Source organism: Trachemys scripta, chromosome 3 (genome assembly GCF_013100865.1).
Source record: "Trachemys scripta elegans isolate TJP31775 chromosome 3, CAS_Tse_1.0, whole genome shotgun sequence".
NCBI classification, from domain to species: domain Eukaryota; kingdom Metazoa; phylum Chordata; order Testudines; family Emydidae; genus Trachemys; species Trachemys scripta.
The window spans coordinates 22,852,609-22,873,879 of NC_048300.1; the positions used below are offsets into that span (position 1 = coordinate 22,852,609).

The following is a 21,271-nucleotide window of genomic DNA, read 5'->3' on the forward strand; positions in this document are numbered from 1 at the left end:
TTTTTTTCCAGGGAGGGCTGAGGGTATGCTTCCCATAATGAATGAAAGAGATTCTTTAGGTGCCTGAATGGCTGAGTTTCTATTAAATGATTAATGCTAGTGAGATTTTATTTATCTTGTAATCATGTTAGGGCATGCAGAGTCTTGGATAGGTGTCTATCTTAATGAAAGATGACAAGTTATTCAACTGTAACAGGAGTTTGAGTAGCTTCAGTATAGATCCATGTGGCTGGACCCAATCCAGAACCTTCTAGAAAGCTTTGACTGCTGGGGACTGTGGCAACTTTGCCTGAAGTCACAGAATTCTCCACGTAAGATTGGGGCTGTGGCTCATTACATCCTCAGTTTCTTCCACATATCACAATCTAATATACATTCCCAAGAAGGGGGTTGGAGGTTGTGGATCTGTATTTACACTCGTCCCTTATGAAATCAAGTTACATGTCAATTTTTCTTTCTCCAAACGTTGTCATTATTGATCTGCTGCAGCCAGTTGACTTTACAGCAGCCCTATGGCACACCTCAGCAGCCAAGTCAGCCATTTAACCTTTGGCACTGGGGATATGATTCCTGTCAGTGGCAAGGACTCCCTGGGACAGCACCATTACCGCTAGATCCTTTTTTTTTTTTTATTAAATATAGTATGAGCAAGTAGGATTAATAATTTATGGCGTGGTGGTGCTTCCTCTCTGTCCCTGGCTATTGAAAAAGAAAAGCATAGAACAAAGATAACAAGTTCTTTGGCTTTAGACTTAAAGACCTCTAGAGTCAGTATGGTGTAAAGATACTGGAACAGGTTCTGGCTCTTGGTCTACCCAGGATGCCCTCAGGGCATACATACATTTCATCAAACATCAACTAGGCACTTCATATTTCCAAATGGGACTAAAAATTAACTAATGCTAAAAAAATTAGCTGCTTCCAACAGCTATCTTGAATTGGGGGTAAGAGAAAATGGCTATGGAGCTATCATAACGGACCTTAGGAAGTTCGAGCTGGAAGGAAGTGAAGGGTCACTTCTACTTATACAGTCTCACATGGAGCACTGCATGGCTCAAGGCAGGTTCCATATGACCCCAAAACAGGTTTCTAGAGAATTCTGGATTTGGTGTGGCGTGTGCAGGCAAGAATGAAGCGTTACTGACAATACTCAGAGAATGTTGTTACACTGAGAGATTGTAAATGCTTTATAGTTATTGAATTACTCCAATTAGTAAGTTTTATGTTTGTTTTTAATGGGAGGAGAGAGGTGTGGGGCGAGTAGGAGTAGAAGTGTAAAAGGGCAGAAAATGCAGAGGAGGTAAGATTGCAGGAGTTGAAAGGAAGGAGGAGATAGATGGGCTGAGGGCAATGAACAGTACATTGCGTTTTAAGGCATTCCACACTATCAGCAGTGTAGCCAGAATGCATCAGCCCTGGAAAAGCACACTCTGGGCCCCTCCAGGAGCACACACCCCAAAATCTCTTAATCTTCCCCAAATGGGGTGTGTCTCTTATAACTTGGGGGAGGGGAGGATATGATACAACCAGTCAGCCCCAGCAACTGTAGGTTAAAACCTAGTTTTCTGAAAATCTTACGTTCTCTGCTTGTATTCTCTGTTCTCACACAAATGGTAACTTAGATTTGGTAAACTAAAACATTTCTTAAACTTCATGGGAAATACCAGAAACCTCCTTTAACCATTCAGAAAATAAATCTCCTGTCTTATGTCCATTTTTCAGTAAATTAGATTACATTAATTTGTTCTGCCCTTAAGTACATCTTGCTAGAGAAATACCCTTGAGGAAAGAAGAGCTCTAGTTTGAGGTGGCACATGCATGCATATTTTTCAAAGAGGCAAGGCAGGAGAAATTTGAAGTCCCTCTGAAAACTTAAGTGATGATAGGTACTAGGATCAAGTCATCTGCAAACAGCAGAACCCTGTCTCTGACCTTGTTATTGACCATTCAAATAATTCTGCCTGTGTCCAACGAACAGAAGCACTGGTAATTGACACTTCTCAGTTATGGACTTGTAATGGGGTTGTGCACTTGCAAATAGCAAGTGCTGTAGCCACTCTTCAATCTCTCATAATCAGAACAAGTTCAGCAACATCTTTCATTCTACTTTAGTATCAAACTTTTAGGCTAAGTATAAAACTGAATAATAGATTTTGTACTTTCAGCTGAAGGAAAAAAGTTAAAAACAAAACCTGAAAACCCCTTACGCAGGCCAACTGCTTAGATTTGCAAAGCAAATCTTCATGCATCTAGCATCTGGCTGTTCAGTTTTTTTACCGTAACACAAAATTACATTTACAGAAAAACTGCTGATTTATAACGTAAACTGAATTAGGAACACTGGGAACAAAAACTTGAGAAATAACACATTAAAGTATCTTTCTCAGAATGCTTTCCGTCTTGAATCTGATGTTGCTTTGGTTTCATATCATATACAAATTTTCACTAAGATAATATTTTTTGATCTTTATACATCTGATTTTCCTCTGACCCACTATTCTTCCTATTGCAATTAATTATTGAATGTCTGCTTAAAGCTGACAGGACAAAGTGTAAGCTTCACACCATTGGTTCAGCTTCCATTCTATGAAGAGAGGGGTCTGCATTTTGCTGTGTACACATAAAGAACGCATAAAGACCCATAGTTTGGCTTTACTAGTCAATGTCTAATATGTAAAAATTTAAGATTCTGGTGAAGCAGAGATCTAAACATAGATCAGTAAAGGAGATGCCTTTTTTTAAAAACTGCTGTTTTATATTTCAATTAAGTTTAGAAAACTATACAAACTACAAAAATGAAATAAGATACTCAAATTAGTGTAGATTAATTGGTGAACATTATTGCAAGGGAAATACTGTCACCGAAATAGCTTTGTTTTGTTGTAAAAATGATAAAAACACAAAAGTCAATAAAACTGCTAAAATAAGTCTCTGTAATTACCAAGATCAAAATACAGTGGCTTTTTATTAAACATGAACTTTTGTTCTGCCTTCTGCAATACGTAAATAGTGCTGACAATTGGTTTGTGAGCCACTTGCTACAATAAAATGTAATTGTATCATGAGAGAAAGGTGACAATCAGGAGATCATGAAAAAATTACATATTCTCACTGGTAGTTAATTAGCCATGCAAAACCCCCTCAAACAGATATTCTCGTCTATTAGGAATGATTACTATGCAGGCCTACAGATGTCAATACCACAGTCATTCAAATACTTCTTTCCCTACTAATTGAAGGTTGTAAAGCTCTGGTGCCAAGGTTTTGCTTCCAAAGAGCTAATTTATGACTAGAAGGATATTTTATGTCTTCAGTTGCAGCAGCTACAAAACTCAGCAAATCAGAACCATCTGTGCACTGATACTTGAATCACCATTCATCTAGCAGCCTATCAGTCACATTAGTTTGCATCCTGCATTCTTGGCTCATGTACACTTCTGATGGTCCAAAGTTCACAAGAAATATTAAAAATGAATGATATCCTGACCCTGCCTTATTGCACACGCATCAGAGAAGAAATAGGGCTTTTGCATATGGGTAGTTTCAAGGCAGAGATATCGTGGGGCTGACATTTCATATCAGGTCCAGTAAGGCTTCTAATTACATCAATCTAAATTTATTAAACGTAAAGGTTTTATTAAATGTATAGTTTCAGACTTAAAATACAGGGGGGAAATAACATGATAGCTGTCATCTTTAAATCTGTGTGCTAAAAAAGCACTATGCAGCACTACATACAAATAAACTACTTAAATCCAAGGATGAAATATCCCCTTCAGATTGGTGGCTGTAGGAATGCAATGACAAAAGACAAAAAAAAATGGAAGGACAGAAAATGAATTAAATGCTTTCACTGATCAAGACAACTTTGCTTTTAATCTGGCCAGAAAGAAAAACCTGGCATTCAAGCTGGTCTTCAAGATGTTAGTGAACAAAGTCCTTGACTTCCCCATTATCCTGAAAGTAAATGATTCTCCACAGACATACTACTTTGAAGTGAGAGGCTGTAGGTCAAAAGGACTCATGACAGTTTTTCCTCCTTAAGGGTTGACATCCCACTTTTTAGCAAAGCCAGGGGAAACAGAAATTACCAAATGTGATGTATTTAAAGCAAAACAATTGCTGTGTCAGTCTCATTTTGAGAGCTTAAACTACTTCATCTCGTGCAAAAGAAAAAAACAATCAAACAGGTTTCACAAAATAATTGCTGAACTGCAAGGGATTGTGTTACTTACTTTCAGATCTTTAGAAGCACACAGATTTAGTGCACATCCAGCAGTGGAAAATTCCAGAGGGCCATCGTAAAAAGTTCCACTTGATTTGAGTCCATCCACCAGGATTTTCTTTAGCACTTGATACTTCGGCTTTTCCTCATAAGTTAAACCATAAACACATGCCAAAAACTTAGCTATTTCACCTGTGGAGTATATTTTAAAAGTGAATTTTATTTGATGTGGACCCTACAACTTTGAAAAAGTTTTAAATCCAAGATGACAAAAATCTCTGGAACGACAACCAAGATACAACAGAACCAAAAGGCAATAGCCACAACAAAGAACTATCAAAATACAAAGATTTTTTCTTCTTGGGATGGGAAAAGGAAAGAATAGACTTTGATAAACTTGCTGTTCATTATGTTACAATTGTTGCACAAAACTACACTAACTAGCATTAAAAAACTACTCCTAAAGTGTCTCTTTTTAGTCCAAAGATGCTGATAATTTGGCAACTAAAAGGATTTTCTTGATATTTGGATCATAACAGGACCTTTAAAATGCTGTTGCTATGTATACTGAATGCTAATTTGCAGACATTTTATAATTTGAACACCTACTGGGAAAGCAAAATGCTTTGATTTACAGGGTCTTGACAATCCCTGTGTTATGCAAATATCCTATAAGGTCACTAGACAGTGGTTGATTTTGTTGGAAATAGGTCTTAATAATGCAACCCAGCAATAACATTATTTTACCAACACTACCATCACCAGCTAATATCTCTGGAGGTGTTAAGATGCCTTCAGGAGTGTGAGAATACTTTTCTTGCAGTTATTTTAGTGTAATCCTAAAACTAAACTGCAGTATGTATTGACATTCATCTCTTCTGATCCCCAAGGTAAAATGTTAAAACAGATCCACTGAAGGCGTACTACACTGTAGAAGGAGGAGAAGGGAAAGCGAAGTTTTAAAGTGAAGTATTTTATACTCCACAATTTCAATGTCATATAATACACATTAAGTTTGGGAATTCTGTGGGGGAAAGAATAGTATGAGCAAATGCCTCATAGCCACCCCACCCTACATGCCCCGCAAAGGCCATTGTTTGCCCTATACCGAGAGCTTCCTGTTGGGTTACCTTTACACTGTTTCTGTGAAGAAAATACAGAACTAGCCAAGCCACACATTCATTAGCTGCTTCAAACTCATAAAATACTAAGCAATAAAACCTTTTGTAGACCTGCTGCTTACATTTCCATACTAACAGTACCCATATTCCTTAACACATTCACTGGTTCCTAACAACCTGGATTGCATGTGGCCAAGATGTCACAGGCAATTACTAGGCACAAGTCTGTCATACAGGGACAGAATTCCTATTTGGTAATTTCCTTTATTAAAGTCAAAATAAGTTCATAGCATTTACACAAAGACACTGGTTCCAGGAGGACCTACTGCTAGCAGTTTGCTTTTGCAGAATTCTCATAGAGGTTAGAATAGCTTTGACGATCAGAGGTATTTGTCTTTGTAGCCTAAACAAAAGATTTCATGTTGAACTCAACAGGTCTAATGGCCTGATTTGTAGCTGGGACTCAATGTGGCCTACAATTTTGCGACTACAATGGATTGTGCATCAATAAGTTCCAGGTGGAATTGGTAGCACTCAGATGTGTACCTACCTGGCTTGCATTGCAAAGGAGTTAGATCTAGGTCTCTGTGCTACCAGGTGCACCCAAAAAATGGCAGGACATAGATAATAAGGGCTTGATTTTCAGCAAAGACATCTACTTGATTTTTGTTTTATGGATAATGAGGGAAGGAAACGGGAACAGATTTTAAACCATTCCATCATTTATAAAGCTATGTTTTAGTCTTATATTTCTGTCATGTTAACATAAAGCAAGAAAATCTTCCTGTCGAAGCAGGACATCTACAACAACGCTAGAGGCTAACTTGGTCATAATTCTAGGATTGTCCGGTAGGAGTGCACAAATGCAGTAGAACTTCTCCTCACTATCTCACTTTTTATAGAAGCAATCCTGCAAGCTACAATTTTTACAGGATTATCTGTAAATTAAGGACCTGATCTCGCATTAAAGTTGAATTCAATGGGTGTTGGAGAATATCCTGTTCGTACAGTATACACTAGAATACAGAGAATTGTAAAGAAATAAGACAATTGTTTAATACTGATTGTTACCAACTAAAGAATCAAAACCCTAGAATAGATGCACCTTGAAATGTAGTGGGTCTGATTTTTCTTTCAGTTATACCGCTGTAAAGCAAGAGTAACTCTGCTGAACTATTAGAGTTACACTGACACCAGGGAGAGGAAAATCAGTCTCAATGCACGCAACTCCACTACATTTACCAAGCACATGCATTTTTAGCTCTAATTGTACTATTATTTATATATTAAATAAAGCACATTACACTGTCAGTAACATGGGTTTTCTGTACTTTTACTGCAGTAACTGCAAACAGCATGCAGGTGAAAGTTTGCTAAGAGCCCAAATACTAAATTTCTCTACAGACAAAATATTATACTTACAATGAAACATTAAGAAACGTAGATGCAAAAGAAACACGCATAAATGCATATACTTTGAACTTAAAACATGTTTGGTTTCTAAATCTTTAAAGAAAGGGTCCAAGAAGTGGAGCGAGAAAGCAAATAAGCACCAGACACTGCAACAGAAGCACTGGTAGCATTACCGTCAGAAAAAGCTAAGAAAAAAAGAGAGCTTTTGGGTTAAGTGCTGGTGAAAGAGGCTTGAAACTGTGAACACAGAAAATACACCTTGTTTGATTCCTCCTGTGTTCCAGGAAACAGAACTATGTAGATTCTTGTAAAACAGGAATAACATCAAAGAAATAATGGACTCATCAATTTCTCCCCCTAATGGAAACAATATACAGACCCTGAATTCTGGCTAAGTGCATAGCTCAGGATGTTCCAGTGGTTAAAGCACTAGCCTAGGACTTCAAATACCTGGGTTTAATTCTCTGTTCTGCCAGAGACTTGTGTGTGACAGGCCCAAATCCACAAAGATGTTTAGGCTCCTAACTTCCATTTATTTCAGGAATAGGTCAGAGCAGGAATGAAGAATGGGTTGGGAACGAGGCTGGAGCAGGCACAGGCTGGGGCTGAAAACAGTCTATCAGAACTACTAAGCAACAAGGGATACTCCTGGCGAGATAGTGACATTGAGCAAGTGTAGTGGCTGCTCTCAGTGGGAGCCTATATACCTGGCTTTGGGGTCACATGATTAGACCTGTGCCTGTGGAATGGCTGAGCTCTGGTTGATTGACGTGGAGCCCTCAGGTAATATCAAGCTCAGGAATGACTCAATAGGCACAGCAACACTTATCAGGCCCAGAGATTATTGATTACATTACTCCCCCTGCCCAAAAAGATGCCTACCAGAGATCTTCTGACCAGGCTTATTGGTGTGCAACTGATGGAATTCTCGAAGCTGATTGGGTGCATGTATTTTTTCAGATGGCTCTCACAAATGATCAGCTGGACCATAACCCTCCCAATCAACATGAACTTTCCTTGGAGAATTTTGGCATCCAGGATCTGCATGGAATCATAGGGTTAGAAGAGTAGTTCTTTGTCACAGATTTCATAGTTTTGTCCTAGGGGCATCGGTTGCCGAGAATAAAATGCACAAGGTTGGAGCATGTATTGGGGACCATGCTGCTGTGACAACACTGCTCTGATCGCATAATCAGAGACATCCACTTTGACAATGAAGTGGCCAACACAGAAGTGCCGATGTAAATGCTTCCTTTAATAGATCAAAGGCAGGTTAGGCTTCCTGCGTCCAAGTAAATGTCGTGTTCTTCCAGAGCAGTTGGATAATTGGGTTCACCATCTTCAAAAAGTCCTTGAATTAATTTTCAGTTAAAAACTGTCAAACCACAGGAAGCACTGGACATTGTGGTCATTCCTTGGCGCTGTCTAGTCTACAATCTCTGGGGGGTTCATATCTATTTCATCAGAAGGGCGATCAAATTCACACTTTTCAGGTTTTCTATACAGGCCACTTGCTTGGAGGCGCTCAAATATCAGACAATCAGGAAGGTTTTGACTTGAGATGAGGACATCATCTCAGTGGATTGCCATGAACTAGTCTAAAACATCCCTGAAAATGTCATTGACAAAGTGCTGGAATATGACTGGGGTAGTGGAGAGAACAGGCATAACCAGATATTTAAAATGGCTATATGGACTGCAAAATGCGGTTTTCCTCCCAAATAAGGACTAACTAAACCCCGTGAAGATCAAGCTTGGTAAATACCTTGGCAGAACCGATAATTTCCAACAGCTCATTGATCAAAGGCAAAACATACAAGATTCTGTTCAAGGTACACAAACAAAATCGAGTCCTAGTGGGAGATGTGGATGGATGGCTGAAGATCTTTGCAGGACTGTCATCAAGGCATTCTTGTAGGGCTTTGAGTTCTGAGTCTGATAGGAGTAAATCCAACCAAATGGAATTTTAGTTCTTAGTTTGAGACCAATGGAGCAATTGTTGGGTCTATGCAGGTGTAAAATATCAGCAAATTCTTGATAATTTGCAGAGATTAATTATCTGCTGGGCACAAAAGGCAGTGGATTTCTCAGTGCTGGTCCTGGTTTCCTTGGCCTGTGATTTAACTAGACACAACTGTTGGTAGTAGATCAACTCAAATTGTACCTCAAGCATCTTCCATAAGATGTGTGGATCATGCCTTGAAAGCCAGGGAATATCGAGCCTGATCAGGAAGTTTGCTGACTGAAGAGTCTCTAAAAAATCTTGGATTTCAACCTGGAGGAGCAGGATTTCACAGGACAGCATGCTACCATTGATCATTTACACTAGATCGGGGGTGCACTTCCTGTGCACTGGAACTTTAGCAAATTCAGTATCCATTAAATTGCTAGCAGCAACACAATCCACTTGCACAAGCTGGGTGTAGTTTGCCTCATGTACAGTTGAGACTCTCTAGGTGCAGCAGACAACAGTCTGAGGTTACCAGGATACATGTGGGCAGAAAAGGGGGCCTCGTTGGAGAACTCAACTCCAAGGAGCTGGAGCAGTCTGTCAGAACTACCAAGTGGCAGGGGATACTCCTAGTGAGATAACAATGCTGAGCAGACTGGAGTAGCTACTCTCACTGGAAGCTTATATTCTGAGCGTTAGGGTCATCTGGTTAGACCTGTGCCTGTGGATTGACTGAATCCTCGTTGATTAACATGGAGCCCTCAGGTAATCAGGCTAAAGGGGCTCAGAGAGCACTCATAGATAACTTATAACATTAAATACCTTTGTGGAACTTGGCCTCTGTCTCTTGGGCCCAGATCCACAAAAGGACTTAGATGTTGTAGTGCTGACTGACCCAGCATCTAACTTCTAAATCCCTGGAAAATCACAGTAGCATCACTGTGATCCAGAAAGCCTGAGTCAGGCACCTAGGCTACTATACAATAAATGGGGAAAGACAGGTGCCTTTGAATGTAATGCACAAAGCCAGCACACTAGGCAAGGAGCCACCTAAACTAGACAATGGGAGTGGAGACAAAAGGGGTATGTGCTAAGCTCTGCCCCCTTACAGAATTTAGCACTTAAGTCTGGGCTACAGGGAGGTGTCTATCTCTTCTTAGCAATCCACTAATTGATGGAAGATAGATGTTCTTCCACCTAAGTGACATGTGGGTCCCAATCAAGTAGGCGTGCTTCAAGGCCACCTACCGGACTGGGCCCCTCAGTCAAGCTCTCACAGCTGGGGACAGACTTCCCTTATAACCCAGCAGCTAGGGTACTCACACAGAATGTGGGAAACTCCCAGTTCCAGTCCCAGTCCCCCCGTCTCATCAGGGGAAGAAGGGATTTGAACAGGGATCTGCCACCATTCAAGTGAATGCCCCAGCCACTAGGCTGCAGAATTATTCTAATTCTCTGACCCAAAAATATTTATTCAACTATTTAATTAAAATAGAACAACTTCACTAGAAGAATTGAGAGAGCCCCACAGCAGAATATTCCATAGCCTAGTGGTTAAAACATTCATCTGAGATGGAACCTAAGTCCCATTTTTAGGAGCCTAGGTACCTTCGTGGATCACACCCATCTGTAAAAACAGGGATAATAGCATGTCCTTACCTCACAGGGCTGCTATGAGGATAAACAGATTAAAGATTGTGAGGTGCTCCATGCTGCTCGGTGATGGGGGTGATACAAGGGTGAGATTTTTTTTACCTTCTGCTACCAAAAAACATTTTTACTACTGGCATGAAGACCCTGGTCATCTTTGCTCTGTAAGCAACAGGGACCCTACACTGGGAGGTGTGGAAGGGATTAGCACCAATGCCACTGCATCATCCCCTCTCTGTGTCTGAATGGAAGCCCCTTCATTCGAGCTCTGGGGGGTATACAAGACAGGAGAAGCTGCCGTCCATAGCATTTTCATATCTCTAGGGAGATGATCTAAAGTATTATTAGGATGTCAATCATTGTAGCATCTACCTGTCAAATACAGCGTTAACATTAGCGTAACATTTAATTTGAAGTGGACCCTTCTCTTGCCATCTTAAAAGGGATGAAATTCTTCACACATCTGGCAAGCACTGTATCGTGGAAGGCACCCCTTCTTTGGCCTCTTGCAAAGGGAACAGAACAGCACCTATTACCTGGCTGCTCCACCTTCTAGGTCTCTAGGTTTGGACAATTTAGCATGCAGTAGGAGTAAAGAAATGGCAGCCAGCCTTGCATTCCATGGAAGGGGCCAGCCCCTGTCCGTTTTGATTTCATATGGTTGGAGGTAGGGAGATTTGCAGTAGGGCAGAGGAAAGGGAGAATTATAGGGAATTTTAGGTGGGGAGAGGGAAAGAAAGGGGAGGGGAGACGGTGGAGGTAGCGGGTGGGGGGAAAAGGGTGATGAGCAAAGAGAGAACTAAGAAGAGAAAGGAGGAAACAAAAATTGAGGATGAGCAAGAAATTGAGAGGTGGGGGAAGAGCAGAATGGAGAGATTGAAAGAGTAGAGTGGACTGGAAAAAATGTATATGTGAAACACGAAAGGAAATGCAGGGGGAAGTAGGATCATAGGGTTAGAAGAGACCATAAGGGTCATCTAGTCTAACCCCCTGCCAAGATGCAGGATTTGTTGTGTCTAAACCGTCCAACCCAGTTCCAGCCTCCTTTTTGAAAGCCTTCACTGAAGAAGCTTCCACAACCTCCTGAGACAGTCTGTTCCACTGTCCTGCTGTTCTTACAGTTAGGAAATTTTTCCTGAGATTTAATCTAAATCATGAAAGACTGGGAACATTAATGACAACTATGGAAAAACTTTTTTTTAAAGTATCTCCTGATCTCCTGAGTGGCTAGCTTGGGGAGAGAGTGGGAGAACACAGGCAAATGGACGCGGGCGCCGGCACGCACACGCGCGCACACACAGGAATGCTGTAATTTGAGGGGTGTCTGACAGCTATGAGCTACTCAGAAGATACTGCCTGATCTGCTCTTGCTTACCAGTCTGATCCTGATGGTCAAACTCAAGCTCATTCTGATCTCTGGTCAAATATTTATGCTGAAGGCCCCAATCCTGCAAAGTTTAGTATGTGGGTATAATTTCAAAGAGTTACCACACAGGGGGACTGCTGGGCCCACACACTACAATTCACAGGATCAGGGCCATGAGGGGATAATGCTGCATTAAATCATGCTTGCCTTAGGGGGAGTGGAATTGGTAATTTAATTTAAAATATTAAATTTCAGGGTTCCCTTTGTTTACTTTGTTCTTCTTGTCTTTTTGCCCAAAAGTTATAAAAATATTTAAAAGCCTTATTCTAATAAACAGACTAAGACGGAATGATAAAATACACAGTATATGTTCTAATCACGCTTACAGCAACTGCTTCCAGCCGGACCCCACTTCATCACTGAATCTGGGAGCTCGTCCATCAGTCTGAAACAACACAAGAATGCAACAGGTGAAATGTGAATTTTTAGGAGGTGATCCTTCACTTGGAATTCTGGATACGGTAAAACTTAATTCCAAAAGGAGGAGATCTCAAGGATAACTAACACTTAAAAAGACTCCTCTTCAAACAAAATCTCTACCTACCAGATACCTATTTTTAACCATCTAAACACTGGGGAAGCATCTTCACTTCAAGCCTCTTTGCAGGGATTTATACATGTTCTGGGAGTAAATAAATATACCTTGGGATGAAATCTCACTTTGCTCTCACCCCAAAGATTAATTTTTGTGTTTTGAAAGTTGGGAACAGTTTTGTCTCACTTTCTCTAATCATTTAGCACCAGATCCTTCCTGCCCTAATGCAGTGAAGTAGGGACAACTGTGTGAGGACTGCCAGGATTACAGCTACAAACTATTTCACTAGGAGGGTGGTGAAACACTGGAATGCGTTACCTAGGGAGGTGGTGGAGTCTCCTCCTTGGAGGTTTTTAAGGCCCGGCTTGACAAAGCCCTGGCTGGGATGATTTAGCTGGGAATTGGTCCTGCTTTGAGCAGGGGGTTGGACTAGATGACCTCTTGAGGTCCCTTCCAACTCTGATATTAGAATCATAGAATCATAGATTCTATGATTCTATGAGTTACCACAGAGTTGAGCCTTGTGGAACAGGTGCATGTCCCACTTGAAGTTGCCCTTCTATCTCAAAATCCTGAATCTCCTTTGTTCGGAGAAACCACAAGGGACCCAACAGAGCTTCAGGTGCAGGATTTGCCCCTAAATTCATAAAGGCAGAGTACAAGGGCTTTGCTCAGAGAATCTAGAAGAGGATAAACCCATCAGGTCCTCATCCACCCGGGGTGATTTTGTATGGAGTGGCTTCACATGAGCCATAACTACAGCTAGCATTCTGCTATGATCCCTGTACAGCCGTGGGATGGGCATGTGAATCTGTGAAGCACTGGATGAAATGGCTACATCATGCCCCAAGACCTACTCTCCACACCAGTAGAGACTGGCACTGCAGAGCAGAGTTCCACAGCATGCAGATGGGAGGGTCCCCAGAGGGCCTGTCCTTTAAGGCTGTCAGTAGCTGCCATCATATTTAGAGGCAACGGGAGGTGTGATTTTCTTAGCCATCTCTTTACAAAACCATACATGTTTAAAAAAAAATGAACTTTCCAAACAGCATCCATCATTGTTTCACTCTCACCATGTAATGGACACAGCAGCAGTTTCAATGGGTGGCACATTAAAAGAGGAGAATTCAGGTCTGACTAGAAAGCATCAGAAATCAGAATTCCAGAACTAAATTAAGGAAAATTCTATGTGTGTGTTTGTTTAAATGTCGTTAATTTCCCAAAACTTACACTTGGAAATTCTATGATTTCTGGCTGAATTCCCTCATGAGGCTGCCATGCCACAGTTTCCATTTGATTGTTAATTATTCTTTTATTTCAGTCACTTAGTATTTCACTCTTTTTTTGTAATTAGAGATAGTGATTAGAAGATTTTTATATTACACTGGAGTTTTCCTTTTTGAAGTTTTCAGATGCTTTTATTTGTGATCTGATAACTCAAGACCAGTTTAGTTTTTAAAAGTTCATAGTTTGGTGAAAAGCACAAGCCATGCCAAGGCTGAGTGACACTGGTAGAGAAAAAGGGAAGCTCAGCAAGTGAGAGCACACTGCATCATCTCCCTTACCTATTTAAGTGGGCACACAGCGGCAAATCCAGCACCTGGCCTAAACAGTGGAGATAGGTGCTGGGGAGGAGAAATCCTTTCCCCCAGGCCACAGCATGGCTGCAGAGCAGCCCTGCACAAGTCATCTGTTACTGGACTGGAGTATACAAGATGAAGCACTTACTTCTCCCCCCACCTTCACAACTATAACTCAGCTACCCCTACTTCCCTGCACTAGGGCTAACACTAGATTCTTCCTAAATGACTAGAGAAACGAGGCGAAGGGAAGACAACGGGACTCTGCTGCTGCAGAGATAATCCCAAGTCCTGCCTCTGTGTCTTGTACTACTTCAACTGCACTCCCATATTCAGGTCCCCAAGCTCTGCTCTCAGCAGAACCACACTGGTTCCACTGCAAAGGGTCTCTGAGCAGAGAAGGAGGCTGGATTTGTCCATCACATACCCATCAACTTGCTGATATAACTGAATATCGACATGTACATACACCCATCTCCTCTGGTCTTCCACAACATTACAGGGGCATCAAAAACATTCAGACAATTAAGGGACCTATTAAGTTGTACCATATTTTATGTATTTCCTCCTAAGAAATTTTTTGGCTGCCAGTCTGGAAGATACCAGTGCTTGAAGGGTTAACTGTAAGTAAAGAATTAGTGAAGCAACTTGATCGATTAAATTGATTTAGCAGAATTGTGTAAGTGTTAGTTTGGGTTCTGTACCGATCAGAACTTCCAAAGCAGAAATATTAAACATAACATACGATGTCAACATTTACAGATGCAATCCGTATTATCCGCAGTCTGCAGGCTAACCTTTTTCTCTGCTGAGAGCCGATGTCATACTGAATTTGCAGATTGATTTCTGTGGCTCAGCTATCCCTATTGTGTACCTCTGTTGTGACTTGCCCTACTTAAAAGTTTGCGGCCTTCACCAATTGTGATGCTACATCTATGGAAAACTACTGTTCAGCATATCCTTGTACTGAAGAACAGGCTATATTGTACCACATGCAATTAACTCTCTCAAGTCCCATCAGTGAGAGCACTGAAAAAATGGTAATAAACTCTGTTGCTTTAATATTATCTAATGAGCTATTCGTTATTCGGGGGGCGGGGGAGGAGACAGATTCTAACACAAAGTTTTTTACTTGGTATTTTAAATGTTTATATAACATTGAAACCCTAAACCAAAAGATTTAATTCTTAAAAAAAAAAAATCTACATAACTGAAAGCGAAAGAAATAGAATGAAACAATACATGAAAAATAAGGACAGCTTGCTTAAATTTTCATCTCCGTCTCTGTGAAGCAGTTACATAGTTCATTCTACAAAATCATTCTGAATGTGCAGCAAGCATACTGGCACACAGGATTTGCAAATGCAACTTCTTAAAAAAATTAAGAGAATTAAAAAAATCTGAGAAATTGTTCTGCATCACACATTTGTGTACATTAAATCTCCACAGCCGCATGCACATAAATGTATGCAGGAGATATATGCACACTCCCAGAGTTCACATCTTTTAAATACTTCTGACACACCTTTAATTAAGGGGAAATTTTTTAGCTTTCAGATAAGGCAATATTCTACAGGATGTGAGCTCCCTTTGAAGTTCACTTTCAGATCTGTTTTGGTAAATGATGGAGTATTTGAAATTATTATTATTTACTTTATTTTAGCAGTCTGGACAGATACAGGGTCCTTCAGGTTCTGTTCCCAGGGTAGTTTCCCACATAACCACTGTAGCATGCAGTAGCCAAGGATTTGAAGGTCACCTCTTCTGGATGGGGCTAAAGGGGGGAGAGAGAAAGAGAGAGAGAGAGATGAAGAATACGACCCATAAGAAATAGAAAAGCTTTGACTGAACTACTGTTGATGAAATATGAAAAAACCAAATGGGCAAAGTGTTTTGTTTGTTCAGCTGTATTAAAACTAGAACGCCCTGGATTTTGGCCTCAGTCCACAGACAGGCAGTGACTTGTTGCTGCTGAAAGTAAGGGTCAGTTTCCTCACCTCCTCCAACTTCATCCTTCCTTAGTCTAGCCTGTCACATGAACTTGATCCCCATGGCCTCTGACATGATCCAGACAGCCCAAAACCCAGTACCAACACTTTCTCAAAGAGCCAAGCAGTAAAACAAAGAAATAAATGTCTGCTGCTAAATTGCTAACACATGTTCCAGGAAGTCCATGGGGTCCACATTGGTCATGCAGAGACCCTTTCAGTGCAGACTAAATACTGATGGCCTTTCCTGTTCTACTACAGAACTATTTGAAGTTGGAAGATATGACAAAACTGCCATCTAGTGTACATTTACCCACCAAATCGGTTTGCTTATAAGTTCCATGAACTGTTTGTTTAAAGAGAGCGTTGTAGCACAGGTTAAAATACACTGGCTCTTTAGTAAATCATTCATACATTTATCACAATTTTGCTTGCCAATAAGAAAAGCACCGAGTTATTTCACGAACACCAAACCCCCCAACCCCAAATGAAAAAGCGGACTTTAAAATGAAAACACATACTAATTTTGTTTCTTCACTACTGGTGACAAAAAACAAACATCTTATACACAGGGAGACAGATGGTACTTGAATTCATACAAAGATTGACTGTTCCCAGGAAAGAAACCCACTGCAATGTAATCTAAGAACTAACATTGTTGGTTGCTATTTTAAGTAACATTTTTTTAAAAAAGGTTAAACAAGCAGGGGCAGATCCCTCATTTCTTTGTATGAAGCTGAAGCATATCCTGTAGTTCACAATATAACATGGTAGGCTGAAGTACACTAACAAACAGTTAATCAACTAAAATTAATAGGTAGAAAAATAGCAAGTACTTTTGAAAATAAATTACACATTTTCCAAATTCATTTGAAACCTGCATAAAAACTGAGGGCAACTGTGAGTTTATATTTGCCTGGTACCCCACGTCTAAAGTAGAGAGACAGACACAAGTAGTAGAGTATGTGGCTGTTAATCCAGCTGTAAACAGGTATATTTTATGAGCTTTCATTAAATAAATTCCAAAAAGTTACTCAGCAAACGTATTTTTTTCATTTAAAAAGTCATCTACTGAAAGCTACAGTGCCTACACTTCGTAACTGTTTCTTGTTACCATACATGGTTGTTTTAAAAGCAGAAGACCAGATTAGTTCTTACATATTCTCTATCTTTACCACTATTAGACTATCAGATTATTAAAGGCCCTTCAATCTAACAGAATGCTACGCTATCCCTTGGGTGTCATTTATTTTCTGCACTAGATTCAACAATGTCCTAATGCAAGACTTGGCTCTCGTATTAAAATAAAAACAATCTATACCACTTGCTGTTCTGTAGCGATTTCTTCAGTCATAAATCTCCCGTTAACTGTGGAATGATTCCATTCATACACATGTGTTCACAACTCCTTTTTCCATTATGGCAATTCCAGATTACAACCATATAAACCAGCACTTTTGATGGCAGAGCCTCTAATTTTCACAAAATGCTATTCTGGCACCTGTTTGTGTGACACAGGCTACATACAACCAGCCCTTTGAGAAAAATTGTCAGAATTACAATGGAGTACTTTTTTCACTGAGGGAGTAATTGATATGAAGCTGTAAGTAATGGCAAGTCATTTAGATTTCAGAAGCTAACCTAACATAACTGCTCTTCAGATTAAATAGTCCTCAGAGAGTAAAATTTATTCCATTGTTGTAGTTTGGCCACGTCTAATTACCTTTGAATTCACATTTTAGATCTTTCACCCATTTCTTGTTCTGCTACTTCATTTGTACAGCAAAGTCATGTTGTGAGTAGGCAGCGTGTGTATAAGAGTTTTACCAATGTGTTAAGAAAGCTGTGGCGTCCCACAGAATAAACCCTACATATATGTAATTAAACTAAATGCTGCAACAATTAAAAAGAAAGTGAAAAGGAATACAAAGAGATGATGAATTACAAAAGCTGTTTATTTATCTACGTTTGCAAATCAGTGTTAAAACACAAGTAGATTTACGCATCTTTTTCGAGATTAATTCAAAAGTATCAACATTTCATTATCGACTTGATTGTGTATTGTTCTATCCTCTCTCCCAACTCTCTCATCTGTTCATTATTAGCGATCTTAACTTCCAGAAATGATTATATTTATATCACCATGATCTTTAATATTTTTATACATTTATTTGGCTAATAATTACTCTACTCTTTAGTGAAACAATGGTGTGGTTTATGGTAGTAACCAGTTGAATTCATTACAAATGTAAACTCTCTATTTTCTAAATAATCCCAATTTTTATTTCAATTATATTTTTAACCAGAAAAATAAGTTTGCTAATAAAATCTAAAATGAGATTATTAGAGTCCTTGATGATTTAAAAAATAAATCTGGGTTTAAAGAACTTCAAAGCCTGCTTTACTTTAAGATGTAATAAAACAAGTGAAAATTCATAAAATTTTGACTTAAAATACAGCAATTCTGCTTGATAATTTGTCACTTTTGCAAGACTATATTTTAAAAAGAATCCTTATTTTAAAACAAATTACATTTGATTTCTCTGTAGACTAAGAATTTCTGTTCTTTTTAAATAGACATTTTAAATTTGATTTTCCATTAGCAACTACAATACTATGGTATTACAGTTTTTAGCCCAATATTAAATGCTATCTGATTAAAACATTTCAGTAGTAATATTATATTCCACACTACTTCACAGTTTAACTTTTTCACTTGACCATTTAAGGCCTGATTCTGTACTCACTTGTGCCAAGATAAATCAGAAGATACTCCACTGAAGTCACTGGAGTAACACCCCCAGCAGTGAAATCAGAGTCAGGCCCTTAGAATATATTCTCAACTCAACATATAGGGACAGCGCTGGAAAATTCACTCTAACACAGAGTAGCATAACTGAAGCAACTCATACGGAGATGAGAATGTTTTATGCTTCTGTGTTTGTACCACATTTTGAAGTTAGTTGATATCTAATATGAATTCGGATTATTATTTCAGAACAGTAAGTAAATTATATCATACCAGCCACTTTTATGGTCTTGAACCTCCAACGTTCCCAAGAATTCATCTTAAAGACATCTGCTAACCAGAATTCATGTGTGGAACTCTCCAGCAATATAAAATGGGAGTTTTCCACTATGGCTCTTATTTTGCTAACTATTTCTCCTGCCACTCAGAGTGAGCTAGAAGGCTGATCAATGACAGAGATAATGTGTTTTTCTATGACATTTTCAATACTACTATCGTGTTATAATTTCATCATTAGTCTTTATTTAGCGTGTAAGCTCTTCAAGGCAAGGATTATTTTATAAGTTTATAGCGTCTTACACAATGGGACCACCAATCCTAACTGGGGCTTCTAGGGGCTACCATAATATGAAAAAACACTGTTATTATTTATAACACATAAAGCCTAGAAAGAAAAAAAGTGTGTCAAACTGACTGTGGAGTTAGAAATATAATTTTAAAAATATATTACCCCATGGAGTTATATCTTATGAGATGAGTGTTGTCATCTGTAGGGCACTATAAAGTAACAGAACAGTTCAGCTTGGGGTTGAGAATAAGACAAAGAAGATAAACGAGACTGTAATATGAGACTCGAGAAAATTAATAGCTGACATATTTCCAAGAAACATAATGAAGTACTGCCTCATTGAGGGTATGGTCAGCCTGAGGAATTTACTGCAGCAGGAGGGCAGAGTCAAATATGGTGCATTGTTTTTAAAAAGAAGGCTGGATAGTTTTAAGCAACACTTGTAGGCAGCGTACGCAAAATACACAGAACTCTGTGAACATCAGATTTTTCAGCTTGCTAGCAGTTCTGGAGGGGAGAAAGAAGGAGAAGCATTCTCAGTCAAGCTGACACTGAAAATTTTCAAAATTATCAGCAAATCAAAAAGTAATTGATTTGGATAGAACAAAAACAAAACACTGTTTCAATTTAGGGCATTTAAACCTTTTTTTTTTTTTTTTTTTTTAAATAAAAGCAAAGGAAATTTGGAAACAAATGGCTAGATTTGCAAAATCAGGGTGGTGGTGATCCCCCTTCTACCAATAGCCCAGAGGTTAGGGCACTGACTTGAGATGTTGGGGCACCCGGCTGCAGCCCATGTTCCAATGAATAATTATTTATACAAAGTGGAACAGCTGCCAAATAAGAGACAGAGAGAGACCTACCCCAGCCACCGTATCCTACAGCCTGGTGTTCAGGGCCCTAACCTGGCAGGGGCGAAACCTAAGTTCAAGTCCCTGCTCCAGAACAGGGATTTGAACCTTAGGTGCCCACATCCCAACCAAGTGCCCTAACGAATAGACATGGGTGTAAGAAAAGAGGTGGTACTTGAACTGACAGAGCAACAGTTCATAGATTCCAAAATACTTCCTTTTGAACTAGACAACATCTTTCAAAGGAACACCCGATCTTCATTTCAAAATTGTTCCACTGGTTAACCACTTTCACTATTAAGAAAATTAGGCCTTATTTCTAATCTAAATTTGCCTAGCCTCCACTTCCAGCCATTCAACCTTGTTCCCCACGTAGGTACTTTGTTGAAGTCACTCCTTAACCTTCTTTTTGTTAAACTAAAAAGACTGAGGTCCTTGCATCTATCACTATAAGACATGTTTTCTAATCCCTTCTGATCTCATGGCTCTGCACCCTCTCCAATTTATCAAGATCGTTCATGAACAAGATCGTGGGCACAAGAACTGGACACAATATTTCAGCATTGGTCACACCAGTGCCAAATACAGCAGTAAAATAACCTCTCTGCTCTTACTCAATATTCCCCCATTAATGGAGCCAATAATTGCAGGATCATCAGGTTGAGTATGGCAAATCCAATGTTAATAGCCAAGAACAGGGGGATGAGAGTGTAACAAGAAAAGAGAAGAGAATCCAGAGAATTTGGCTTGGGGTTTTGGTAATGAATGATTTCCCCTAGGCATGGAGCTTAACGGAGTTGTAGTGCCTTTGCATTTGTGGGCCTATTGGTCCTTCAAAGGAAGGTGTTAGTCTAATTAGAAATGCCAACTTCAGGCCTCCTTCTCCTCCTCCCTTTCCTTTTCCTCCTCCCTGCCATAGCCACAGTTAATTCCAGTTTTCTCTTACTTACACTACTCTGACTTCCTGCTCCCTGGCCTCCTTGATGTTCCTCTCCTGTCTATCCAATGTTCGGTAGCTCAGAATTACTTCTACTCTCCAGTAAAGCTATGTCTTGCTTACACCTCATCTCACCCCCTTGCACTGCCCAGTCATTTCACCTTGTTCCTCCCTTTGACTCCTCCTCCCACACTTGGCTGCACATCTCTTTTCCTAGTGTTCTCTGTATCTAATATGACATTCTTCTGTGCCTAGCACATTCACTTTTACACTGCAA

The 21,271-nt window shown here is 39.7% G+C and overlaps 1 protein-coding gene across 4 annotated transcripts in view; it reads right to left on the minus strand.

Annotated features, from left to right (window-relative positions):
* VRK2 (VRK serine/threonine kinase 2) overlaps positions 1-21,271 on the minus strand; it is a 64,341-nt gene that overhangs the window by 7,673 nt on the left and 35,397 nt on the right. For all 4 annotated transcript variants that reach the window (XM_034764284.1, XM_034764283.1, XM_034764286.1 and 1 more), the window contains 3 exons: positions 15,555-15,675; positions 12,113-12,171; positions 4,236-4,417 (listed from right to left, as the gene is read on the minus strand). In XM_034764284.1, coding sequence (XP_034620175.1) covers positions 4,236-4,417; positions 12,113-12,171; positions 15,555-15,675 — 362 coding nt within the window. The remainder of the gene's footprint in view (positions 1-4,235; positions 4,418-12,112; positions 12,172-15,554; positions 15,676-21,271) is intronic.